General features: G+C 30.7%; 1 protein-coding gene across 2 annotated transcripts; it reads right to left on the reverse strand.

Moving 5' to 3' along the window:
• Positions 1-1,254: 1,254 nt before the first annotated feature.
• Positions 1,255-23,905, reverse strand: LOC143071774 (E3 ubiquitin-protein ligase RNF38-like). 2 transcript variants are annotated; one of them, XM_076246346.1, is made up of 11 exons: positions 23,754-23,905; positions 21,066-21,398; positions 19,805-19,863; positions 12,118-12,314; positions 6,431-6,599; positions 4,450-4,824; positions 3,716-3,871; positions 3,031-3,140; positions 2,488-2,566; positions 1,839-2,066; positions 1,255-1,452 (listed from the first exon to the last, which is right to left on the reverse strand). In XM_076246346.1, exons 2-11 carry the CDS (start codon positions 21,385-21,387, stop codon positions 1,393-1,395), a joined length of 1,755 nt encoding a protein of 584 aa, XP_076102461.1. In that variant the 5' UTR covers positions 21,388-21,398; positions 23,754-23,905; the 3' UTR covers positions 1,255-1,392. The 2 variants fall into 2 exon arrangements, with proteins under 2 accessions (XP_076102461.1, XP_076102459.1); XM_076246344.1 differs by lacking the exons at positions 12,118-12,314; positions 19,805-19,863; positions 21,066-21,398; positions 23,754-23,905 and adding an exon at positions 8,316-9,646.
• Positions 23,906-27,564: the final 3,659 nt, after the last annotated feature.

Here is a 27,564-nt window from a genome sequence, read left to right on the forward strand (position 1 = left end):
TGTTGATTCCCTTATTAATTGTTAGAATTATTAGAATAATAAAAAGAAATCAATCAATTCCACTAAGTTTCCATACTATGCTATTAACGTCTAATTTCTAAATAAAATGGTTTCGCATTTTTAAGAAAAATTATTAAACCATGAATGATATGTATCAATTATACACTATACAAGAATTAGTGAAAATATATATTTGACCAAGCTTAAACACTTAAAAATGCCACTATCAAAAAAAAAAAATTAAATCCTATTTTTACAATGGATTATAATGCCTATAATCTATTCATGGGAACTCTTAAGGTAAAATACATATATTTTATGTGTAATGTCTCATCTCATATTGTAAGCATGTCTGTACAGCTGTTAAGGACATTCAAACAAAACAAAAAATAATAATTCAACGTAACTCTGTCCTTTGAATACAAGTATGCAATAGTATCACCAGCATATAAGTATGAAATATTCTTGAAAAAATGTAGACTTACAAAGCAGGATGACTTTCATTCAAATTCAACATGAGAGATGAAAAAAATTTACATATTATGATATGTTTAAACAAGCATATTACTGTGTATTGCATTGTTGACTTCCTGTTCATTATTTAACTAGACTTATCTCCCTTTGACAAGTTTTATGTGATTTTTTTACATCTACAACATATTAAGTGTATCCATCATTTTGATTATATGTATTTAATGTGTTAAAGCAGATAACACCTTTTTCCTTTATATTTTTACATACATTTTTATATTAATTTGTTAATGTTACATTGATGTAACTTAAAGAACACATAAATAAGTTTTCAACACCCTAAGGGCTGATTTCATACAAATAAAAAAAAACACAGGCACATCTCATAGAAAAACAAAACAAAAACAAATCAGGTCTAACCTTTTTACTCTTGACAATATATTGTAACAATGTGCCAAGATTTTGACAAAAATTAAACTTTTAAATTAGATCAAGTTTACAGCAAATACAAAAGAAATTTTAAAATACTGAATGTAACTGAAAAAAAATATGCATGCAGTTAACATCTACACATTCAAAAATTATCTTTAATAAATCTAAAGAACAAGAAAAGCTTACATCTGACCTCTGCCGGTATGAAGGTTAAAGGTCATGCAGTACATGAGACAGTAAAGCACCTAAGATTTTGGTGTAAAATAATCTATTCCTGAGTATAACAATCACGGTGCTTTAGATGTCGACAATATCTGTACAATGGAAGAAAATTACAAACTAAATTTCCATCCTTTTTTTTAGTATGTCTGTTAAACAAGAATCTTGTACTGTTGTCTTTCCATTGCTTTCTGATGAATTTTAATTTGCATCATTAAAAGACATACAGTGGAACTATTTTTACCCTGGTCAATTGAACAGTTTGGATTATCAGTCTGACTGAACTATTTCTGTAGCATCTGCTCGGCATATTGGACAAGTTCTGTTAGTCTGAAATTATACAATGAAAACTTATTTATAAATATGAAATCATTAGAACAATGGCTTTTATAAGGAACTTGGACAAAAAATGTAAACTTAAAAAATTGATAGAAAAAGGGGAGCGGGGGGTTCTAATTTAAAAAAAAATCTCTGCCAAAATGTAGTTTATACAGGCTATCTTTTAAAATCTAATTCAAAAAAGTGTTCATCAAGTTTTTTCTCTAGCAACAAATTGTGCCAAATTATCAGAATGTGTAATTAAAAAAATCACATCAGATTAAGTAAAACCTCAACCAAATCACATTAATCCATTTATTTTCTTTTAAAAGTTTCTCGATTGATGTAAATTAGAACACTGTTACCAAATGCACATATAAAGAATAAGTAGTTTTTACCTTCAACCATTTGTCAACACATTTAGCATGAAATTCATGACTACAGGGTAGCACTCTGAGCAGTTGTCTGTTCTCAAAGTCACACATACAGACAACACAGTTGGTTTGGTCCATGTCTGAATTGTGGTTCTCCTTATTAAATCTATAAGCTGGCAGTTGTTCTATCTCTGGCTTTGTTAACCCTTTGGGCTTTGCATCTCCAAGTCTCTCGGCTAAATTTAATAATGCCTGAAATATCAGATAGCAAATTATCACAAATGTTTTCACATGATCTTCATTTAAAGCATGAAATGATCAGTTTTCAGGTTTTTTTCTTGACGATGGACACATTTATAGTAAGTGATTTCCAACTTTTGTAGATTGAGAAAAATATAGTATTTAATGGACATTTGATATCATGGTTTTGTCAAGGTTTGCATATATGCTTAAGGATTATTTATACTCTGTTGAACTTTAAAATCATGAACCATCTGTATCTAAATTTTGGTTTCTTAGGAAGAATAATGAATCCCTATGCTTAAAGGCTAACTTATAATCTTTCGTATTCATACTGATTAATTTAACTGCCATATTTATTCTTAACAATCATGATATGCTGTTTCAATACAGAAGAAAATTGTGAATTTATATCAGAAAGTTTCTATCATACCTCATAATTTTCCACCTCTGTTGCTTCATCATTAAAGTCTCTTCCAAGATGAGGTATTGGAGGGTTGCTTAACATTGCTCTGCAAATTCAAATAAAAAACAATGTGAATGTATTCTTGAATGACCATTTTTTAAATATGCTATTACTTGGGACATGTACATACAGAACTATTCCTTAACTAAATGACATTGTAGTAAACATACAGGCTAAAAAGAAAATATTGAAAAAAGTGTTTTCTGATTGTAAAATAAATTATCTACTTCATTCATATCTAATCGTGCAATGAAATATATTATTTTTTTGACTGTCATACATCAGACACACTTGATGACAGAAATATCTGATTTTGAGTTCAATCCATATCAACAACTGGTGACCAATCAAATCATTCTATATTGTAATAACATTTTATCATACACTTAATATTAAATTTTTCATTTGTTTATTGAATATTCAGATCTCCTGTCATGTCTCAGTATCCTTTGCTTCATAAATCAGTAAAATCATGTAGATTTATAGAGGTGTATCAAGATAAAAACTTACAGGAAGTGAAGAAGGAATCCTGGGTAAGGTGGTGGAGGTAATGGTATTGACCGCAATCTTCCACTTCGTCCTCCCATGCGTGGTCGTGCATAGTGTCTTTGGAAGGGTCCCTGTTTAAATATAAATCAAAAGGTTTAATACAAATAGAACATGCTTGTTAATTTTAACATCATTTTGTCTCTGGTGGCGAAATATCTCATTAGAAATTCTACCACATCTTCTTATTCTTATCTTTAGAATCAATGTATTAAATTGGATACAAGAGAAGATATCTTCAAAATGTGTTATGTAAGATAATGGCAATTAAAATTTCTTTCTAGGTTAAGATTGTGTTAAACTTGACCCAAAACTACTATTTGACTTTTGTTGTCAAATTTGTCAATCATGTTATGTTAAAGACATACATAACAAATGACATTTCTGCACCTAAGGTTCACCAGAATTCATTTGTTAATATAATTCACATAATTTGGTCAAAATTTTTAGAGCTAACTATGGTTTTCATGTAAACCTTTTACCCACAAAACACATACAGAAAATCCTGTTTTTTACTTTCAATGTACCAGTACTACAAAATTTAGATTGCCCTCCATTCAAACATGAAGATACAATATGTTCACTCATCAGTATAAATAGCTCTCAACTTTAAAATTCAAATGATGAACAAGTGAGAATGAATGCTTACATATAAATCATGTGGAGCTGGATGAACATTGGGTTCCTGAAGCACTACTGGAGGTGAATGTGTGAATGGGGTCTGATGATGATGGTGGTGATGTAGCGGCAACTGGAAAGCCTGGCGATGATGATCTGGGATCATTTGTAATTCTTCTTCCTGACGCTGGAAATATAAAATTAACAACAACAATTAGATAGAGACCAAACAGGACTAATTCATGATAAAACAATAAATCTGTACTACAGAAAAACTCATAAATCCTGTTTGTTTAACTTGTTTCAGTTATTCAAAAACAGATGTACTGGCTGATGTCTGTCCATATCCATAAAACAACATTTTTTCTACAAGAAATCTGCAAATATTTCAAACCTGGACTGAACAACCTAAAAATGGTAACTATCAGAATCAGATGTTTTAGTCATAAATGTAAGATTTTCAAATGAATATGATTGTGTTTTGTATTTTGAAAGTTGTGTGGTAAATTTTAAATAATAAGTTATCAAGTTTTTTATTCCAATATTTTTCATGTAAAATATCACCAGAGCTGTACAGTTCAACATATGATAATCTTTTCAAATGCACATTTCAAAAAATATATAGTCCCTTCTTTTAGGAATACTTAATCTTGACTTTAAAATGACATCTAAAATACTGTTAAGGTGAATCAAATGATAAAAGTGAAATTTCAATAAGCTCATAACATTGATAGTAAAATTGTAGGTCAAATGACCTTGTCTTACCTGATGAAATGGTTGATGATGCTGTTGATGAGGATGTGGATGATGGTGATGATGTGGCTGATTATGATTGGCTGTAAACTGTGTTGTTGGTGGCGACATATGTTGTTGTCGAGGTAAATGGTTGGCTAGACTATGAGGATGATGAGCAAACAGAGGTGGAAACGTGTGATGTGGAATCGGTATCTGTGGTAGACTACAAGCAGGAATATGCTGCATGTTACATGTTGGTATGGGAACACTGCAGGCAGGAAATGACCATGTTGCTTGGCTACTGCACACTGGAATATGAGCTGTGGTGCACACTGGGATATGATGTGGCCCTGTGCATACTGGGATAGCAAACGGTGTCATAGAAACAGGAGCTGTTACTGGCATCTGGAAAATAGAAATAAAAAATCTGAAGTCTACAGACAAAAGTATATTGCAATGGGTTCTAAGGCTTAGAACCATTTGATATTTCATATTGGGAGGTTAAATTATTCAGTTTTAATATATAGAAAAGATTTTTAAAAAATTGTTGAAACTTAAGGGCTAAGTTCATTTTTGATCCAGACAAAAAATATCCCCAAAAACCCAATTATTTACATTTGAGGAAAGGTTCTAAAAATCCATTTTATATGACCAAATAATAAAGTATTTCTGAGACAAACAATCATGCAATAGTTTATTCAAGTATCTTTTTCAAAATTAAGTTACATGTGCTAACCTAGTTGAACACATAAGAGAAATAACAGAGCAACAAAGTAAAGGCAGGAAACCAGACACTAAACAACCTACACATGATGATAATGAATCGACTACAATAACCCAACATTTTAGACCAATCAATTCATGTAATATTATACTAATATAAAATAGTCCTAATAATGTGTTTAAATTCTCAGACCAATTACCTACAAGATCTACACATCTAGAGTGAAAAATCTGGTTTGAACCAGTCAGTGACAGGCATTAAAATGTACAATATATATATACATGTACAGTAAAAGTTTATCAGACAAACTGTGTTGGAAGTTTCATATCTTGAACAATGTTGAACATGCTGAAACATTTCTTATTTTTTACAAAAGGTGTGTTATTTTGGCAAAGCTCCTGTACTAAATACTAAGTTTTAAACTGCACAGTTTTAACATTACCTAAAATTTGATTACCAGCCAAGATGAAATTCAACAATAAAATTAAACCCTAAGCAATGTTACATCTAACCAATACAGCAGACATAATATTGGGTAGTATATGGAAATGCTGTCATATTGATTTTAACAATAATTCAAAATAAAAAAAAATCCAGTTTAAACTTTTTTTTTCAGATTAAAAAATATCAAACCATAATAAAGACTCTCCATTCTAACTGAAAAATTATCCAAGAATGATATCAAAGTAATAAAAAATTTGAGGCAATTTATAAACCAAGTCAAATATTGAAATAAATGGTACATGACATTTAAGTGAAATACAATATGTAATCTTCAAAATTAATCAGTTGTCCATTGATCTGTTACCTCGAAAATGAGAATGAAAAAAAGTGTAATTTAAAAAAAAAAGGATTTTTATTCTGATCACAGTAAAATTTGATAAGAAACAAATCATTTTTTAAATATTTTTTTCCATATGAAACACAATGCTTGTGATGATGTCATTTCAGTTATCACGTTTAAAATCACAAGAAAGGTGTTTTTTTTTATCCAAGTTCTAAATAGGGATATAGGGCAAAATTGTCTAGACTCCTGGTCAAACTTACCACACCATGAGACATGCTTTTTAACATCACGATATAATACCATTTCCATTGAAGTATTCTAAATGATAATGGATCCTCCTTTACAGTGTTACTTTTAGATCTTTTCAATCATTTAATTAACAATAGTCCTGTCCTGATAATGACAGACACTGCCTAGTTTTTTCCGACTTCAAATCTTCCTTGACTTGGTAGTCATAAAAATTTTATTTTCTGTTCTGAAGGACACTGCAGTTTACTTACTTGTTCCATTAATATTGGTCTTTGTCCTGTCCTATGATGATTTGATGGTAAGGACGCAGGATGAATCTGTGATGTCATCATGTGTGGGGGTTGGAAGGCACGTCTTTCTGGTGAAGCCTCTCTTGTTTGCTGTGAATTTCTGTCTCTTGTTCGTCTTCTTGTACCGGGACTGAAAGAATGTATATATAAGCTATTTATTAGTATAAAATCTAAACAACTAAATATCAAAAACTAAACCATGAACTTAAAAAATACAAATCTGTAACATTTACAAAATGGCGGACAACATGCCATTATGCAAATTTGCATGAACATGGCAAATAGGAAGTAAATATCTTTATAAGATAAGTCTTAAAATACACTATAATTTTAAAAAATCATGTTTTGATTGTCTGTTCATTAGTGATTGTTATATTTGGTTCTGCTTATCTACGGTAAACTGGTAATTTTTTATTCATTTTTTTACATTCTATATGACATCACATATCCACACAATGAATATCTGTGTTTATTCTCCATATTACAAAATAACAATGGAAATTTAATTGAAGGATAACTTTAAATATGGAATCAGCTTGCTATTATTTCCCTTCCTATGGCATGGATAGTGATCAAATCATGTGATTACAATTGTGTGAATAATTATTCCCATTCTTTAGCATGTTATAGACATTTCAAAAATAAATACACAAGTAAATTATAGTGTGCTGCAAAATGGCTAAAATATAGGAAAAAACACTTCAGGTATTCAAATATTTAATAAATTTTATTCAAATATTTAATAAATTTTATTTAAAATAGAATTTTTTTCATTTTAGTTTGTTCTGCGAAATTGGACATGGATGTTGAGAACATACAAAGCTGGGAGGATCCCTAATTAATAAAAATTCGACTAATCTTTGACAGCTCTTGGTGAGGTATAAAATTACATTTAAATACCAATTCCTTGTATGTTAAGCCTCTTCTACTTAAAAAGGACGTTTCACAGGGTTTGTCACTTGATCATCGTGAACAGATTATCCAAATATGGTTAAAAAACCATCCCCAATTAAATTTTATAAATTCTGAAGAATTTTTTTTTTAATTACAGTAATTATCTCTTAGAATACACTATTTTTACCATTATTCAATTCTGCATTATAAAAATTCTTTTCAACAATTCCAGGTTGGACTTTCAATATTGATTTTGTCAGACAATGTGCTAATAGTTTCAATCCTCATTAACATGCCAGCTTATATTTAAGTTAACAAATGTGACATACAAAATGAGAATTGAAACTTTTAGCACATTGTTTGACAAAATCACAAGTGCAAATATTGGCACTTTTACTTTTTATTCTAACTATCATATGATAATTAAGTGTTAATTTTGACAAATTAATTTTTGCCATAGGACAATATTAGAAAGACTACGGTTTCAAATAATAAACTTTCAGCTACAAAATGTATTTCAAACATTTTGAATAAAAAAAGTTAAATAAGTAGAACACATGTAATTGACAATAAATTGGTAAGAAAGGAAAAAAATAGTGAAAATATCCTATACCAATTATATCTGACAGCAAATTTCTTATTTAAAACAAGAGGCTTCCTTGTTAAAAAGTAAAATCACAAAAATACTGAACTAAGAGGAAAATCAATTTGGAAAGTCCATAATCACATGGCAATTTCAAATAACAAAACACATCAAAAACGAATGGACAAGAACTGTCATATTCCTGACTTGGTACAGGCATTTTCAAATGTAGAAAATGGTTGATTAAACCTCGTTTTATAGTGCTAACACTCTAAATTGTCTAATGTCTTAATTCGAAAAAATTAAAATACAAGATGTTTGTAAACAAAATATATTGATTTGGACATGTTTAAGGGTGAGCATTATTACCATGGTAATATATCAGGTATTGAATTTGTTTGATTCATAATCATCCATCTTGTAGTACTATTGACAACCTCGGCAAATCTTCCTAATAACCTGGTAGGAGACAGAAATATGTTAAAGATTCTTGAATGTGCTCGCAGGTGTAGGGCTAAGTTATATGTAATTGCTCTTGAGTTTTCAATTGTCAGCAAAGTTTCTGAAATTTGCCTGAATGCAAAGTTTTGACTTAAAAGCACTCCACTGAAAAATCCATTTAAAACTGTTTGAAGAACTGTATGAAAATTTTCCGATACCAATGATGATATAACTCCAAGTAACGACCTAGTTCTTGTTTGTCGAGGATGATTGAATACAACGGCTTGAATCCAATTTGTCATCTCATGGAAATATATCTGCACAAGTTCTTGAAACATATCATGTAAAGATGGTGAATTCTCTCTCCTATTAGTATTGGCACTGGGTATTTCATTTCCTGACTGGTCATGCAAGTGACCCGAGTTATGGTTATATGATGAATGCACGAAAGATCCTTGATTAAATGTATTTTGTCTCTGATGAACATCATCTTGATGACAGTTAACAAAAGTGTTTGAACTGCTATTTAAATTTTGTTGTGAAAAATGTAACGAGTCATTTTGGTGGAATTCTGTTTCATTATACATATTTCCATTGGAATAACTTCTTTCATGAGAGAAAGGAGTTGGCATATGAGTTGCTGAGTTCTGGTTAATAGTACCAGAAGTTTCAGACTGGTTTTGAGCATACAGACTTGATGGTTGTCTAGCAAAATGTGTAATTCCATTTCTTCCAAGGTACTGGTCAGCTGTTTCAGAAACTCTTGAAAATGCTTGATTCCATTCTTCAGATTGTTCTATGCTTCCATTAGTAACTGATTGTTGTATTTCATTTGTTGATATGTGCTGATTATAAGAAGAAAACCTATTCTCAGTATTCTGTGGAATAAATACATATCTACCAGGAATCACATTAAAAGCAAAACCCTGGTATCCTGCTCTGTTAAAAATGTTCAACTGCTGCCCAAGAGGAACAAAATTCACAGGGATCATAAATGGAGTCACAGGATTCACTGTTTGTACTGGATGCCCAGGTTGTTGAAAGCCCAAAGAAGACTGTGCAGATTGATCAAAGCCAACAGACTGATGTTCAGTTTGGTCATGTATAGGATGTTGAAAGCCCATAGATGTATTTCCAGTTTGGGAGAACTGACTTGAATATAAATACTGTTGGTTTTCTGCATTTACATAAACTGGTCCAGCATAAAAAATGTTTTCAGCCATCTTGTTGCCTGATGTCTATGACATTACCAAAACACATTTGTAAAAGAGATTTTGACTGGTCAATGTTGGTTGCCATACAATACCTTTCATCTAAGCATGACATTATGACATCATGAGGCAATATCCTGGACACAGTCGTTGCTATATAACAAGATTTGCCTAGCAAATGTTTTGTGACGTCACAATACACAACCCGTACTAAATTTTTAAGATATCAATAATGTACTAATTTTATATTGTTCTATTATTGGCTATTAATAAACCAAAAAGTGATGTACACTTGCTATTTCATACTTTGTGTCATCTTTTGACATATCAATAGAAATAAGAGCAATAAAGTCTGTAATATCTATGACATAAATTTAATCAAATTAAAAAAAAAAGCTAACTAACAATACTCTGCTCTTGAATTCATTCAACACTCTTTTACAATACAGTTATGATGATATTTTTTAATTTACAAGACAAGTAAAACTGTTACATGGGCATGAACAATGTACATAAAGAGATAAGTCTGCACATGGTAAAAGTAAAAGAAGTAAACAAGGAAATTGGCCTCGATGACAAGAAATAATACAATTTGAAATAGGATCTGCAGCAAATTTTGTAAAGAAACAAACTAATTCAAGAATTCAAATGAAAAATATTTGAAAGTGACTTTACAACGTAACTGTACATTAATTCATGAAATGCATAGCACACTAGTTATCAATGTTGTTTTTAATCCAAGTTGAATATTTTCCAATATTTGAATTTGTTTTTATTTAGTTATTATTTTTATTACATTGACCATGGATTTATTAATGGGAATAAAGTAGATAATATCTTTGTCTATGCATTCTCAATTGTTTTGATGCAACATCATCAACAATTTCTTGACATCACCCATAATTATTGTATGACATCAGAGGAGTGACATTATTAGAATTTATTTCACATGTGAAATTGTATTGCATTGGGAAATCACATGATTCTTATAAATGAGAATGAGAAAGAGCCGAATATGTCAGAATTTGTTTGGAATAACTAAGTGTTAATGATCCAGTCATACACAGTTAATGTATGTAATGATTACAAAAAATCCATCATTTAAAATACCACATATTTTTAATAATTTAACATACATATGATAAATAGGACATGAAATATTTAAATCTATTTTTATAACCTTACAAATTACAATATATATGATTTTGTTTGAAGTTTACATAATGTATATCTATGTTCATGTTCTGAGTATAAACGTCACAATTTAGTTCTACTTTGACAGTATTAATGTATTTATACTATTACTAATATTTATATTATAAATTCCTGCATTGGTAAATCTAAACCCACCAAAACCCTTCGATAACATTGCTATATCCTATATAGGATAATAAAGTGAATATAACATGAATAATACCTAATTGCTTGTGATGGTGTGTATTAAATCCATGATCACAAGCAGGAAATTTCTAATTCAAACTTCCTACGGTTATATCTCAAGGAGGTTTGTTTATACATCATGTTAAAATATGAACTGTCACTTCTGTAGTTTTCAGCAATAATTTTTTAAATGAAGTTTTATGATCATTTTAAAAATATAAGTAGTTGAGACACCAGCAAACATTACATTTCAGATCGATGTGTCCAGTTATTTAATAAGTGTCTAAAGGAGGACATAATAAAAATATTATTCAAACTAAAATTTTCTCTATCAAATTTTGTCCTTATGATTGTTTTTTTTTACTTTAAAGGAATGGAAAATTTATAATATAACCAAGGAAATCCCAGATCAAAGAAACACAGGTATGTTGTGGTTTAACCATTATACCTTAGTATAAAACCTTCTGTATATATATACAGCCGGCTGAGTATTGGCAATTTTACATTTAAACATACAAAACAAAATATACACTTTATATGTGTGGGAAGTTTATAAAACTTAACTGTAGTCCTGTTCTACATGTTTTAAACTTGGATATATACAAAGTTTGAGGTTATAGAGAAGTCTTTAGATAAAATGATACAATCCTTGTTTTATGGCATTCTTGCTAAATATTTAAAGTTCACATGTGTAAGTGGCTTAAGGCTAAGTAATATGAATAGGGCCTAAATTAAAGCTGTCATTGTACACATCTGTTGTTAAACTCTTGATAAATAGCAAAATCATCTAGGATTTCTCATTTCATGTTTGCTCAGTGGAGTCACAAATCCCTAGGAAAATGGGTGAATAAACATAGCCTTATTAAAGGGAGAGAACAGAAAAGATTTGTATAGAACATGTCAACAAAGGAAATCAATCGTCAGCCACTACAATCTTGGGAAGAAAACATTGATTTCTTTCGGCTATATTTCTCTATGGAGAATTTTAACGAAGGATATAATCAATGAATTATTTTACAAATAAAATGCTGAAATATTAATCCGTACATGCCACAAACCTGACACCCTAAAATACAAATGTTCATAAATATATTACTACACAGCTAAACATATTGGCAATCAATACAAGAACAGTTTACCTTCTACGAGCCCTTGGTGTATTGCATCTATCTGACGATAATCTCCGTAACTGATTGGAAGGTCTTCGTCGGGCTGAACTGAGCCTGGCAGCTTCTGTGATCACCTCTCTGGTCCAAGATGGTGGGGGGCTTGGAGAATGTGTCAAATCAATATAACTGCCTGAGGTTTTTCTCCTCTTTCTGCTAGGGCTCTCACTCTGCAGAGAAAAAAAAACAATCAATACTATAGCAATCATGAATGTGTCAATGCTATGGTGAGCTAGTTATTAACACACACACAACTCGTACATGCTTTGTAAATTTTCCTTCATACATTCATGTTGGAATTGATTTCCCCTTTAATATTTGAAATTTTATCATTAAATGCATCAAAACTACACTTGGGGATAGTATTACAGAAAAAAATCCATATTGACATACATCATTTAAGGTAAAATCAAAGTGAAAAAAAGTCAAGCTGATCTCTTCAACAAATATGGAGGCAGACCGTAAAGTTTGCTGAATAATTTCCTTAAATATAAATAACTTTTATTGATAATGGCAATGCTGCAGTTATAATTGCAGTAATCTGGGGGAAACATCTCAGATCTATTTCTAGCACATTTATGACTTGTTCATACAAGTACTTAAATGGACATTCTGAAATACTTGTGGTCTCAGGGCAAAGGTCAAAGTACATGTTTCGTTGTACATTCTTAACTGGAGAACTACACAAATTCTACCGAATGATGGTTTTATTACTATCTACCAATGTGGTTGTTAATAAAAATAATAGCACAATCATAATATAATGACCAGCATTTTCTCCAAAACATCATATATTAGTAGTGATCCTAGCAACTCATTAATGGCACCTTGGCAAAAAGTTTATAAAATTCCACATTCTTACACTAGTAGTGGCAGGACTGAGAACATTTTCAGAAATTTCTTCTGGAGTTACCAAATTAATTAACTGTAGGTTACATTGCATTGTTTTGATGTACCTTATTTTTTGTCTCTGTATTGATCTTATAAAAGGTTAAGGTAAATATGACAAAGTTTCATTTTTCAATTTACCAAGTTTTGTTAAGGTCACACACATTCTCAAAGAGTAATATAATTACAATTTAGAAATTCATATTCAGAATGTATACATGTTTACTAGAATATACATTATCAAGTAAATGTGTGAAAATTACCACAATTTTTTGTAACACCAACATGCAATATTGTTGTCGTTTATTTTCACACATTTTCTTTATTAAATTTTAATTAATTATAAAAACCTGGTCATCATCACATAACACTTACCATCTGCCATGTCATGCAGGTGGAAATAAATAAGTGATGATCATGGCCTAAGTATATAACACAGACAAGGTATACATGTATCCTCTACTCATATGGGTTTTCGTACCATTGAGAATGCATTGTGACGTCAGAATTTCCATTGAAAAGAATGCAAAATACAAATTCATATAGCATACAGAAACATATGATCCGACCATACATTGTTACTAGCTGGGATTTGCCAAAATGCCTCCCAAGTTTATTCTCCCTTAAAAATTAAGTCTGATGGAAAATAATCAAAGCCAGGAATATCTCTCTCATCAGGAATTTTAACAATGAGAATATGCAGTGTTTCTTGGGGGTTGATAAATTAAATTCAAATTCCCATCATCCATTGCAATTAGTCAAGAGTTCTTGCTGACCTTATGACCCTTACTGTAACCAATAGTACCATGTACATGCACAGATTATTCCTGCACAGACTTAAAACAGATATTTTGAGAGTTTATCTGCCGTACATCTATAAAAAGTCTAATAACGAGTACTAAGGCCAGAGAACCAATAGGAGATAAAGAAAAGTCATGTGAAAAATATTACTCAATAAGATATAAAGTGATCTAAAATGGTTGTTTATTCAGTGGATACTTAATTGTGTTGCTGTCTTTTATCATTTATACACTTGTACACAAAAAAACAACATCATAAGACTTCTATGTTTTAGTTGGTCTTTCTGTACATCTTACTGATTAATATGAGATAAAAGAGATTGAAGAAGTGGCAGAACAAAATGTTTAAAAAATGTTTGTTATTTATATCACATTTAGGTTGCCCTTCATTTAAATGTAACTATGTTTATCAGTATGATGGATGATTGCAATGAATCTCTGATCTCTGTAAATCTGATGGACTTTGAAATGATGTTTGGTCTGATAAGATAATGCATAACAGTGACATTCCTTTGAGTGACAAATCAATGGACGAAAGGAAAGTATAAGGACTTTATTAAGCAAAAAGAACCATTTTACAAACACCTTAAAATTAAGGAGATGTGGTAGGACTGCAAATGAGACAACTATCCACCAAAGTTCAAATGAAGTGGATAAGACACCATTTAGTCTATAACAATGAGAAAAGTCCATACTGTATAGTCCACATAAATAGGGCCCGACATGAAAAATATCAAAACCAACAGCCTAATTTATAAATAGCATGTTTCCCAGGTTTATATTTACTATATGATACCAGGCTGAGTAGCTACTCAATGGCATGTATAGATAATGCAGTGGGAATATTTCTCTGGACTTCAGCCAAACAATGTTGTCACATGATAAAGCAGCCAAATGATGTTGTCACATGATAAAGCAGCCAAATGATGTCACAAGATAAAGCAGACTTGTTAGCATTAATATTTCTTTTATGTATTCAATAAAGCAAAATGAGATACATTTATCTGGGTTTTTTTCTAGGATTAATTTTACTATAAATCCAGATTTACATCGGACTCTGCTTTACATTATAAATGACCATCAATCAAGCTGTGTGAGTCATTGACTTTGGTTAACTTTAGGTAAGGTCTATATGGTACTTGGCTTTCATATGCTAACACTTGACAGCATTTACTATTATTAGTCATTCTGGTGGTTAGTAACTTGCAAAAACAACTTTTCTTCAAGCAAAAATGTAATAGTCTTACCCCTTAGTCAGTTTGATATTTAACTCTATAGTAGTATGCAGATAATTTAAACTGAACAAAGAAAAAAGTTTAATAAAGGAAAACAAAGATTTGAGATCAGTCAGAGGAAATGTCGGTGCTTTGTGTTAGGGTATTTTAAATACCTGTGTGGTGATTCATAATGTGAGTTAGGGGGTAAAGTATTTCATGTTGACATAATCTTATAAAAGACCTTATCCCCTCCAACAGATACCCATAATACAACTGTGTATTGACCTAGAAAAATAAAATGTGTTTGTGCGCTATGCTTGATTTCCATAATGTATATCTGTGTAGATAAGTTGGTTAGCCTTGTGTGTAAAGAGAAGTTACTTTGACAAAGGAAGTTTGCCATTAAAACTTCAGAATGAATCACTCTCAATAACTGAAAGAAAAATCGTTTGCAAGATTTTAAAGCTTGACGTAGGCCTTATATTTGAACTTTTTCATCTTCAATTAGAAATTATTTTCTGATATTTCAGAACAAATTTAAGCAGACCATAATTTATACACAAGCATATTTCCCATAAAATAAAATCAATATTTCTAGTACAAAGCATTTTAATTAATGCATTTTCTGTGCAGTAAAGGTTCACTCACCTTAATTTAACCTTATAAAGCTTGACATGTGGAAAGAAATATTAAAGGAGGGAGAAAATAATCAACCTATATTCCTTGAGATTATTATCACCTGCTTGTCTTCCTGACAAGTGGCCACACCTGGAAGGTAAAATTTGTTTCCTCATATCTAAAATACCAGTCCTCCAAGGCATGTGAACAATGGTGGCATTCACAGAACTGGAGGGCAAACAGTCATAAATGTGGTTGTATGCATCACTGTGTCAATGTTTGACAATTAAATAGGTCATCACAGTATAATTAAATTCATTTTTTCCTTTATATATTCAACCTAATATTCTTCATTCTTTACCAAACCCCCACAATTTGTGTCAGTAATATATGTACATATAGAATCATATATGTATAATTCTTGTATGTTAACTAATGATAGAACAATTGGAATATGAGCTGACAATGGACAGTTAAAATACGATCTATAATTTCAACCAAAACATAAACATAAAAAGGGAAAACCTGATTGTCTGATAAAAACCACATATACTGTACCATGGTACAGGTATATTTATAATATATATAATATGGACTTTTATGATTATTTGTACCTAACAATCAGTAAACATGGTTGTTACCCCCTTCCTCACATGTCAAACAGATTTTTGTAAGAAGTCATGATTTGAAACTAAATACTGCCTCAAACTTTCCACATGGCAGAAAAAATTCTTTTACCTATATAATTTTAAGAGTAAGATAAAGTCATTTAGAAGAAAAGCCATGAATGCCAGGTCTTCCACATAAGAGTTGTGGTTTTCTTTGTTTGATAGTTATCTGAACAAGTTTTCATATTGATCAAGGTATACACACAGGAGTGCTGGAGCCCATATAATGTTAGCTTTAGATTAAAGGGGCCTTGAAATGGGAAAATCATTTAAATGAGGCTTAGAATTAGGAGTTTCTTTATTCTAAAATATTTGCTCTGTGGCTTATATTTTATATTAATTAAGGAAATTATTAACAAAGGATTTAGTGATACAACATAATAAAACATGGACATTTCCTCACAAGATTTAATTTTCTAAAATGTCTTTCTACCTGTAGATCTACTTTGTTTAATAATCTCTGTAAACCTACAACAATTTTTAGAAATGGTAAAAATTGTAATCCAAAAAAATGGTCTTCCTTTACCACATATTGCCCCCGGAACAGTAAAGGAACATAAAAATAGGAACATGTTTTTTTTATTAATGTCCTCAATAGATAAATAAAACATTGAATTTCAAAATAAATACATCTTATAAGAAGACTTGATAAGATAATTATTTACCAAAGCAGATAATACTTTTGGGATAACAGTGTATTAAAAGAAATATCTATTTATAACCTTAACCAAATAATAAACCTGTCTATCACACATTTTGACAAATTTTAGAGACCAACACTGTCCCTGTTCATTAATGAAACACTACACATGTGTTACATTAGAATATTTAATCAATTTTTGTCTTTCTATTAAAAACCTATAGATGCTGGCAGCATCATGTTCTATGATCAGAGCCAACACATGTTTTTTTTCTTCTTTTAACCAGCTTTTAATGTAACAAAAGAAAGAATATCAGCCAGAAAAAAGAAAAAGAAAATTATCAATCAAAAAAGTACAACATCATTAAATTTTCATGATAAAAGTTGTTCACTAAAAATCAAGAACACCGTTAGACACATGTGATCATGCAAAGGTATTGCTTAATTTTTTATTTAAATACAAAATACAAATGTCTACATGAACTGTACATGTAATCTAGCTTTTCACTTTGATGTCCTCAAAACTGGTTTCCCCATTGAAAAACATTTTCAGCTGTGTATGTATAAATTTGCATTAAAAATCAGCTTAAAGTGGGTTAGAAGAGCTGTGTCTATAATGAGTTCAGAGTACTTCATACTCCAGTGAATATGAAAAACACCATTCGATCCTGTAATCAATAAATCATTGATTGGCATTGTGTATTTCATTCTTTGTTTCTGATTCCCACAAACTTGGGGGAATAAATACCATATAACAAATTTTACTGTCACTTGATACCTTTGTTAATATGGGCAAATATTCCTAGTCTCGACACACACTATTTTTAGAAAATGTTTAAAAGGTCGACATAAATTTGTATAAGGCATATGTACGCTACAGGCAAAACCAACTCCAATCCCTGACAGGAAATTTACTTTTATTCTCCAAAATAAAGTAAATGGTTAAGATAAATATTACTGGACAGGAAATTAATTTACGTTTCTCTTTATATTTCCTGTGTGACTAAATAGAAACTCAGAAAAAAAACGAAAGAATAAAAGGTACAAAATTCAAACAGGATACAACTTCCATTTTTTAAAAACCCATGTAATCCTGGTTATTTGGAATTTAGGCCATTTTTCTGTGAAAATATCCTTTTTTTTTGTGGGATACACATTTTCAGATTTAGCACTAGACTAAAATAGTCCAATATAGAATATCAAATTTAAACTCATTTGATTGATCTCCATCGTCAAATTTGAAATGACAAATAATAAAATTAAAGATGTCATTTACAAAAACCAACAACTTTTCACTGAAATCTTAGTATTGTAATTCAAGATTACAACATTCAATACATCAAGACTTAGTCCAGTCTCTCAGGTTAAGGGGGATCATCAAATATTGACACCCCAAGGGTGACTGGGGTATAGAAATATGGTCACTTGGTCTTCTCCCAACCGACAGTAAAACGCTTGCCAAAGTGGGACGTCCATTTGGCTGTGCGGGATGTATCAAGTTCGCAGTCGCGTCCGTTAAGAAGGGAGACGTTAAATCTGATGCCTCGTGTAGAGAGAGTGCCACGCTCTTTGCACGTTAAGAACCCTTGCAACAACTCTTTGAGGGGTTCGTAGGTGGCTTGTTGCAAGGCAAAATTTCTGTCCCTATCCAATATACCCTCATTTTCCAGTGGCAGTCCAAATTTCCCCGACCATCATCCCAGATGGCCTCTATTGTATCAACCTAACTATTGTATTCATTGTGAACTTGTTCTCGTCCTGAATATGTATGAAATATTTGCCACTGGACATTAAGCAACCAACAATCAATCAATCAATCAAATATTGATATTTGATTCCATGGTTTTGCCAAAGATTGCATATAAGCCTATAGAAAATTGTGCTTCTTTAAAAACTTAAATCATTGTTCATTTATGTCCACAAAATTCATGAAATTGGTACCTGAAAATAATAACGAATCTACACTACTTCACTTCATAATGAACATGTGTATGCTGTGAACACAAACTACCCTTAATTAAAACATTTACATGCTACAGGAAAGACAGCAAAATGGTTGGACATACCAACTAGAAATCATTATGCTCATTAGGCATATATATCTTATACAATAAATTATTAAACCTGTTGTTTTCCATATTTAAAACATAAACAGTATGTATATAAAATAAACATGGCCTTCCTCAAATTCACTCTACTTTATGAAACCTAAAATGTGTCAGATGTTCCATGTAGATCATACTTCTGATAACCCCATATATATCAGTCAAGGGTGTGTTCGTATGTTGAAAATATATATATATGATAAACAGATTAACACATGACTTCTCAATATCAGCCAATTTATAATCTCTGGACCATGACAACCCATATCAAACCCTAGGCTTACACATCAGGCTGATATGAGTCCCCAGATGATAAATGAGTCGGTATGGAATATGTATCATATATCAATTTGTATATAAATTCTAAATCAGTACTATGGAACATAGTCTAGTGATACTGAAAAATAAAAAAATGCCTTACAGTTCATTATAGATTGCCAAGAAAACATCTAGTTTGAAAAATGGTTTTACCATCCTTGGATTTGCAAACATAGATATAGGTCTGACAGTGCAATTTTGGATTTGAACCCTACCACTTATGTTGTTTTATCAAACATACCTACATAGGTAATTGTTGGCCAGAAGGGAGATGTTTAAGGAGTCAACCACTGTCAATATTCTATATGTTCTTTTTATAGTACATCAAAACAGCTGTTAACATCTGGGTTTGAAGGATGTTTTAAACATATATCTAAAATATCCATGTAAAAAAATGACTGATTACCTTGCTGTCTGAATCCTCTGAGATTACACCAGAACAATTCTGCATTTGTGAACTTCCCTCTGAAATTAAAAACAGAATTAAATATCAACCTACTAAATTCTATATATATCATTAGGTGCACATATTCTGCACACATCCTGCCTGTAGTTATTAGATATAAGACTACTTTTATAACTAGGTTACCTCTAATACTTTTTTCTAAGGACACATCAATCCCCATTACACAATGGTTGGGCGACACATTTAAGATTGTTCCTGCAATGTTTCAATGAAGAAGAACAGTTTGAAAAGTGTAGTTCTTAAATGCAACAAAAAACGTAACAAAACCGCTTGTCAAATATATTATTTTTGTATATCCTAAATCGATACAAATGGTAAAAAAAACAAATATTTACTACGATGAAAATAGAACACTCTTGAAATGCAGTATCACCAGACCATTTTGTTTAAATATCAGGATGCCAGATAAGTGTTATAACCTGGAAATGATTGTGTAAACAAAGGGTCTATGACAATGACAGAATCACAGCTTAATACTTGCATTAATACATAAACACTGTATTATGATATGATTGGGAATTTTTAGAAATCTTTATTTTGGTACAAATGTAACATCTATAACAACTATGATCTGTTATTCGACAGAAAAAAAAGAAATAATCCATCTTTGGTTGTAATTCTTTTGCAATCTTAAGATCTATAAATTAAATACAATTGTAACCTAAGATTAGAAAGAACCAAGCATCAATTTACACACTGCACGTAATCTTAGGCAAGCTACATCAATAAATCTGCTATGTACATGAAGAGAAGAGTTTAAAACAGGGTTGTTGTTATACAGTGAGATACCAGAGATAATCCATATAGCCCTGATGGCTGTCAACCTTTCTTGTGAGCGAGAGAGAGCATGCTAATACAATATACAGCCAGGAATGTATGACAGAACAGTGATTTACAATTGATATAGGAATGACTATGCTTATGATTACATTAAATATTAAAACATGGCATCAACATAAAGAAATATCCATATCAATCAATCAATCAATCAATCATACAATACATACATTTCTTACATCACTTCTACATGACATTTGTCGTTCTTCGATTATACATCTATTGGAACCTTATATAAATCTAAATTTATATCAACAACTTTAACATGTACTGTATCTTGTATATTGAAGTAAAACATACTAGTTACTGCTAAAAACGCTATGTTAATATTTTTAGTCAATTAAATTTATTCAATTATACTGACCATGAAATGTCCTCCTCCTTGTGCTTTCTCTTAAATCATAAAATGGAGATCCTCTCTGATTCGGTGATGTTCTGTGTGTTGGTGAAACTCGCTGAGATGGTGAAGTTCTATCTGGTGAACTTAAATGTGGACTTAAATTTAAAATTGGTGGACTATGTGGACTAAAGAAATCTTCATCGTCTTGTATACTATGTAAATGGTCTAATGTTTCATGTGCATAATAAGTATCTGATGCTCCCACTAGTGCTCCAGGAGATTTGGGTAATAAGTGATGATAATGCTGAAATATTTGTGCATCTTTTTGAGGTGCTGCCACTGGCATTATATTTGAACCTTTAAAAAAAAGAAAACATTTTTGTTAAAAAAATATCTACCTGCAACTTTTAATTAAAAGATACACTTCTTGTTTAAAGTGTTAACCTCTGTTTAAGATGTATCATCTTATTGGTTGCGCCCTATGCATACAATATATGCCCGTCTTCCGAGCTACATATATACATAACATCTCCAGTCTGTATAATTAAGACAAGACAAGCCAAGTTCATTGAAACAAAGGTGCACATTATCTATGATGAACAATCAATTTATAATAAACAAAAGTATATGATTTATAATGATTGATATATATATACACCAGTATACACTGAATATGGAACTTAACTACAAGGAATGCATTGCACTGTAAAAACCTATAATGAAAAACTTATATGGAAAACTTAAACGAAGTATTACATGTAGATAGACCATGAGACCATAGATAGGTCATTGGACCATAGATAGATAATAAACATCCTCATACATAGGATGAAACTAGTTTTGTGTGAAGAGCATTCAACCCTCATCTTAATATCTTTATGAATGAAAACCCATGATAAAAATTTAAATGTTTTATTCATTTAATTTGTAGAAGAGAATACCATAGTAATTGAAGTCATTGTGTGATATATGAATACCTGAAAACAATCCTTCCTAATTTATTTCAAACAGTTAAAATACAAATCCTGTGTCCAAGCTTATCTTACAAGGATCTGAAAGTGCTCTGTTTTAGTTGGTTTTTAAAGACCTTTGGTTTCCTTTGATTTTGTCAGATAATACACACCTTTAAAAATTTGAATGCTTAATTCTACATTCAGATGAAATAATTAAACAGAACGTAAAACAGAGTGTTATAAACAAAGCTGTGTTCTTATTCTAACAGAACATGGTGACACATGCTTGTCTGCTGTGAACCAAAAAAGTCCTAAATTTTCTTTAATATTAGAATCAAAAAATTTGTTTATGTCATGCTCTATTCTCATTTTACCATGAACAACTGAGCATTATATTTGTCAATATTTACACGTCACAAAACGCTCTTTATAAAAATATTGACAAATTTATTAAAGTTAATATAAGCATAGAGTATGCCATAATTTAATTATTTCTTAATTTGCTAAAAAACAAGTGCATGTTTTACTGAACAACTTTCAAGTCTTGTAAGACTGACCAACACCACAAACAAATTTGTGATTATGGGACTTCCAGGTGCTACAATGTATTTACTAGTCCCCATGAGGGACCTCAAAATATAATACATATCACTGTATTAATAAACTATTTGAATATGATCTGGAACTGTGCATCATTTTCTATCAGTTTACATTATACACAATTCCTTAAAACTGTGTGAATGATAATTGATTTCTTCTAGTACACTAATAACTATCATGTCCAAAACTTTTACAAGCTGCATGTCACATTGAATGTGTGACTACATGCATGTCTCTGTAATTCAAAGATTTGAAAGACCTTTGTGAATTATTAAAAAAAAATTATGTATGCATGATACCTCAACCACTGGTTTCATATTAAAACTCACAGGTGTTGGTGCTATGTTTTAGAATTATAAGTATGTACCAGTAAAAAATGAACCAACTTGTGTGGACTAGTTAATATAGTTTTAGTCAAATATTTGTATTTCCCTGTCCATGTTAAATATCACAGAACCTATAGAATAGGCAATATGTTTAAGCTGACAGCCATGCTATTGCATTCTATAGATTGTGCAGTCAGTTTCCTGCACAATTTACAAAAAAAAAAATATAGAATGATACCAGTCTGCTGGCACAGTGTATCCAATAACAAAAACATCTGTGATATCAACTCATTTCTTTATCCAAATTCTTATTTCCTATATATGAAGCCAAGGATATACATTACTAAGTTAAAAATATACACCTTTAATTAAACAACTGACAGACCTAGGGCTAGGTGTAAGGAAATTCACTTAGTAATTTCCAAATTTTACATTAAATCAGTAGGAGCAAAGTGCAATTGTAAAAATAACTTCTTGGGTGATTTTAAACTCTATATCAGTCATTTTTTTAACAAATTTATTGTTAACAAAGATTGAAACTTTGTGGCTGTTCAAATTAGTAAAATGATAACTAGTTTGAACCAAACAATTGTAAATCTTCATGAAAACATAATTTACATCTCTGTAGACTGGTCTGTATTTATGCAGTTTATTCCATGCTCCTATATAGTCTACAGCACATATTACACTCGTTTATACATTAACATGTGTATAAATATATGTACACACACACATACCAAGTACACAAAGTTATATTCGGGTAAAGAATAAAGTTTCCCACTTTAATTACCTCTTCTAATATCGTTTTTTATGTCGAAAATTCTTTATCTTACCTTAAAATGTATATTTTCTCCTTTATTCGTCTTTTAACAACACCAGGGACATGCACAGATAATGAAATCTTAAATTTTCTAACTGAACACACACGCACGGCGCTGTAAAGCTTGGTGTCTACTGTACACACGTCGATATGAGTTGATTCCCCGCCTACTGCTATGACGTCACCGGAAGTATTTTAATGACTTTCGATTTGTACGATTTTTTCAGTCATTTCTCTCAAATTTTTACACTTTCATACCGTTTTACTTTTATTGCAGTTATTAAGGTATAATTCTACTTTCTTATTTTATTCAAAAAAAGGTTTTTCACTTCTTACAATGATCAAAATACTTGGCTGAAAACACAAATAACAAACAAATGAATAAATCTATAAATAGAAAATAAATACCGAGATTTTAACCAATTGACGTCAAGATTTATATCACATGATATTTTGCACTTCAATGATTGGCTTATGATATATCCTTGGTTCGACTTTGACAGGGAGAAACGGAGAAGAAAGGCGATTTGTAAACAAGACATTTTTATTTCAATTTATAGACTTAATTCGTGAATATTTCAGAAGGAGAAAGTTCTTAAGGACTTGCTTGTGAACCGTTTAAAACGTTATTTCTTACGAAAAGGGTTTCACACGGCGGATAACAAGAAAGAATTCTTGTTCTTTGTGATCGAGATTGTTGACAGTTTAGTGACTCGACGCCATATTTGTGTTTGTTACACTTTTGTGAAAGAAAATTTCCAGAACAATCGATTAGATGACTGTCTCAGATATGATACGCCAAAACGAAGTAATGTTAGATGGACAGTTTGACTGTAGGCTAGAGAAGAGAAACAATAGGCAAGTGAACAAAGGTCGTCAAATGCGCTCTCCATTGAAATTCATATCGAGGAAGACCCCGTCGCCAAAGTTGGGTAGCATAAACGAACATTTCGAGACAAAAGTTCAAATCGAAATGGAACATCCCAACACAGTTTATGCTGGTGCTAAGTTTTCAGAACCACCATCACCTACAGTGCTACCCAAACCACCAACACATTGGACACAAAGATGTGCGACAAACACTCTTCCTTTTTGCAACGATATGGCTTTTCAGTTAAAAACAATCTTGAAAGTTCCAGTAGAAGCATAAATTCATATGAATTGATTTTAGTTTGGACATTCCAGAATTTTATTTTTTCATCATAAATCAATCATTCATTATCACAACAGTATTGAATTTCGTTCATGAAGTTTTTTTGTAATGTGATTTTGTTAAATGTTTTATTGTATTTTTTATGTGGTTATAAACCAATTTATAACTTTCTTTTTACAAACTAGGTTTTAAACTCAGAACTAAGTTTTCTTTCTTTTAAACAAACCAGAATTTAATAGTATGTATCAAGAGATATAAAAAAAATACTTTGATATTTATAAACAAAAATATTAACTTAAGATATTGATACTTCATTTTGCATATACCTTTGTAATGAAATATGAATTGTCAATTAAATTTAAAAAAAAAAAGACAATTTTATTTATAATAATACATGTTTTGTAGTACATGTATTTTTACTTTTATATGAAATAAAATATTTGTGTAAAAATCCTTGATACATAATATTAAATAAAGAATGGTTAATGCTAAGACTGATAAACATTTTATTTTGTGTAAATAGTAAAAATTGTACATATTAATTTGATGTAAATTGCAGGGTTCTTAATATATATTTTTAATGAAAGTGCAATAGTCATATTTTACAGCGTGATCACAAGAAAATTGACATTTCAAGTAGGAAGATTATCTGATAGAATATAAAACATTTTAAAAAGAAATGATACACGATAGGATAAGCAGGCAAGGGAAAAGAAAATGGAATTTATTTATGATAGAATAAAATAGTTGTACAAGTTGTGAACATAATTGAATCTTTCTGAAAGTTTTAGATGGAAATTTGATCATTAAATTTTAGGTTTTTAAGTAAATTCATAAATTTTATATAAAAAATAATAATAACAATAAAGCGCTGTAATATATTCAGAATTATTATAAGAATAGGGCTATATTTAAAACAAATTATATATATCATTTTTTATATTAGGGCTTAAAGGATTTTTTTGGGGGCTATGAAAAATTTTGAAAAAATCGATATAAAGATACATGTTACTGTACCTACATGTAGGAGAAGAACTGCTTTTTGTAACAAGAACTTATGCCTGTATATTCGAAGTTCAGTGAAAGAACAACAACATTTCCTGAAAGAAATTGAAGTTCAGGAAAAGAAAATGACAATTTTAGCTACAAGCAGAGTGAAGAAATGTGAATTTTCTGTCATCATGTACGTGAACACTGCAGTCTACATCACCATGATAATAATATCAGTCTCAGGATCAACCATACCAGTCACCAATAGAGCTTCTTCCTTCCACCTTTTAGGACCCTCTTTAGGGTCCGCCAAATTACTCAAAAAGAGTCTAAAATTGTTGTACATCAGAGTCATCAGTATTTGTTGTTGAATTTTTTCTGCCAAACAAACAGTTCTTTCTAAGTGTTGAGCTTCAATGAGAGTTGTAATAGGGTTATAACTTTCATGACGCATAACAGTAAAAATTATTGCAAATTGACGTTAAACAGTAATTTTTGGAGATGAAGCTAAAATTTTCACTTTGAATTTCTTTTAGACAAAGAATTGACTAATTAAGAGGAAAATCACGATAATTATTTGAGATCAACTTCCTGTCCATACATGTAGCTAAAAATGCCTGTACCAAGTCAGGAATATGACAGTTGTACATTTATTTGTTGTGTTTTGCCATTTGATTTTGTCCTTGATTAGGGACCTTACGATTGAATTTTCCTCAGAGTTTTTTTGTGATTATACTTTTTAACACCTTACGTTAAAGGGCATTCTACCCTCCTTCAATGCAATAAAAAAATTAATATTTAAAAAAAACTTCTGATATGCTTACAATAGGAAATGAGGTATTGCCATAACATCGGAGTCTGTCATTAACTCATTGTCCATTGATTTTTTTTATACAACCGCAAAAATTGAAAAATTTTTGGTCGTTTATTGGTATGTTGGCGTTGTCGTCCGAAGATATTTGGTTTTTGCACTACAACTTTAGTATAAGTAAATAGAAATCTATGAAATTTTAACACAATGTTTATGACCACAAAAGGAAGGTTGGGATTGATGTTAGGAGTTTTGGTCCCAACAGATTAGGAATTAGGGGCTAAAAGGGCCCCAAATAAGCATTTTCTTGGTTTTCACACTATAACTTTAGTTTGAGAAAATAGAAATCTATGAAATTTTTACACAAAGTTTATGACAACAAAAGGAAGGTTTGGATTGATTTTGAGAGTTTTGGTTCCAACAGTTTAGGAATAAGGGGCCAAAATAATCTTTCTTGCAGCTATAAAGACAAAGTCAAAGTCTTTTTAAGAGAGCAAATATATGTTGATAAGATTACATAAAAGGCATTTTTTTACATTGAAATACACTATTGTCACTATTCAAAATAGTAAACAGTCAGTATAATAATGATATTAATGTTGTGTTTAACATTAACTATGGAAAATAGTAGCCAGGGTTTGAGACAATAGTGCACTCCCCTTGGGGTCGTGCACTGTTGTCTCTCACCCTGGCTACTATTTTCGCATAGTCAATGTTAAACACAACATTATATAAATAGCAAGAAATTTTCAATTGGAGTTGTCTTTCTTTGTCCAGAATAGTAGTTGAATCAACTTAAATCATTGTTTTATACAATATACAATGTATATTCACTTTTTCTACCAACTGATAAATTAAAACAATCTTTAC

The sequence above is a fragment of the Mytilus galloprovincialis genome, chromosome 4, assembly GCF_965363235.1.
Source record: "Mytilus galloprovincialis chromosome 4, xbMytGall1.hap1.1, whole genome shotgun sequence".
NCBI lineage: Eukaryota > Metazoa > Mollusca > Bivalvia > Mytilida > Mytilidae > Mytilus > Mytilus galloprovincialis.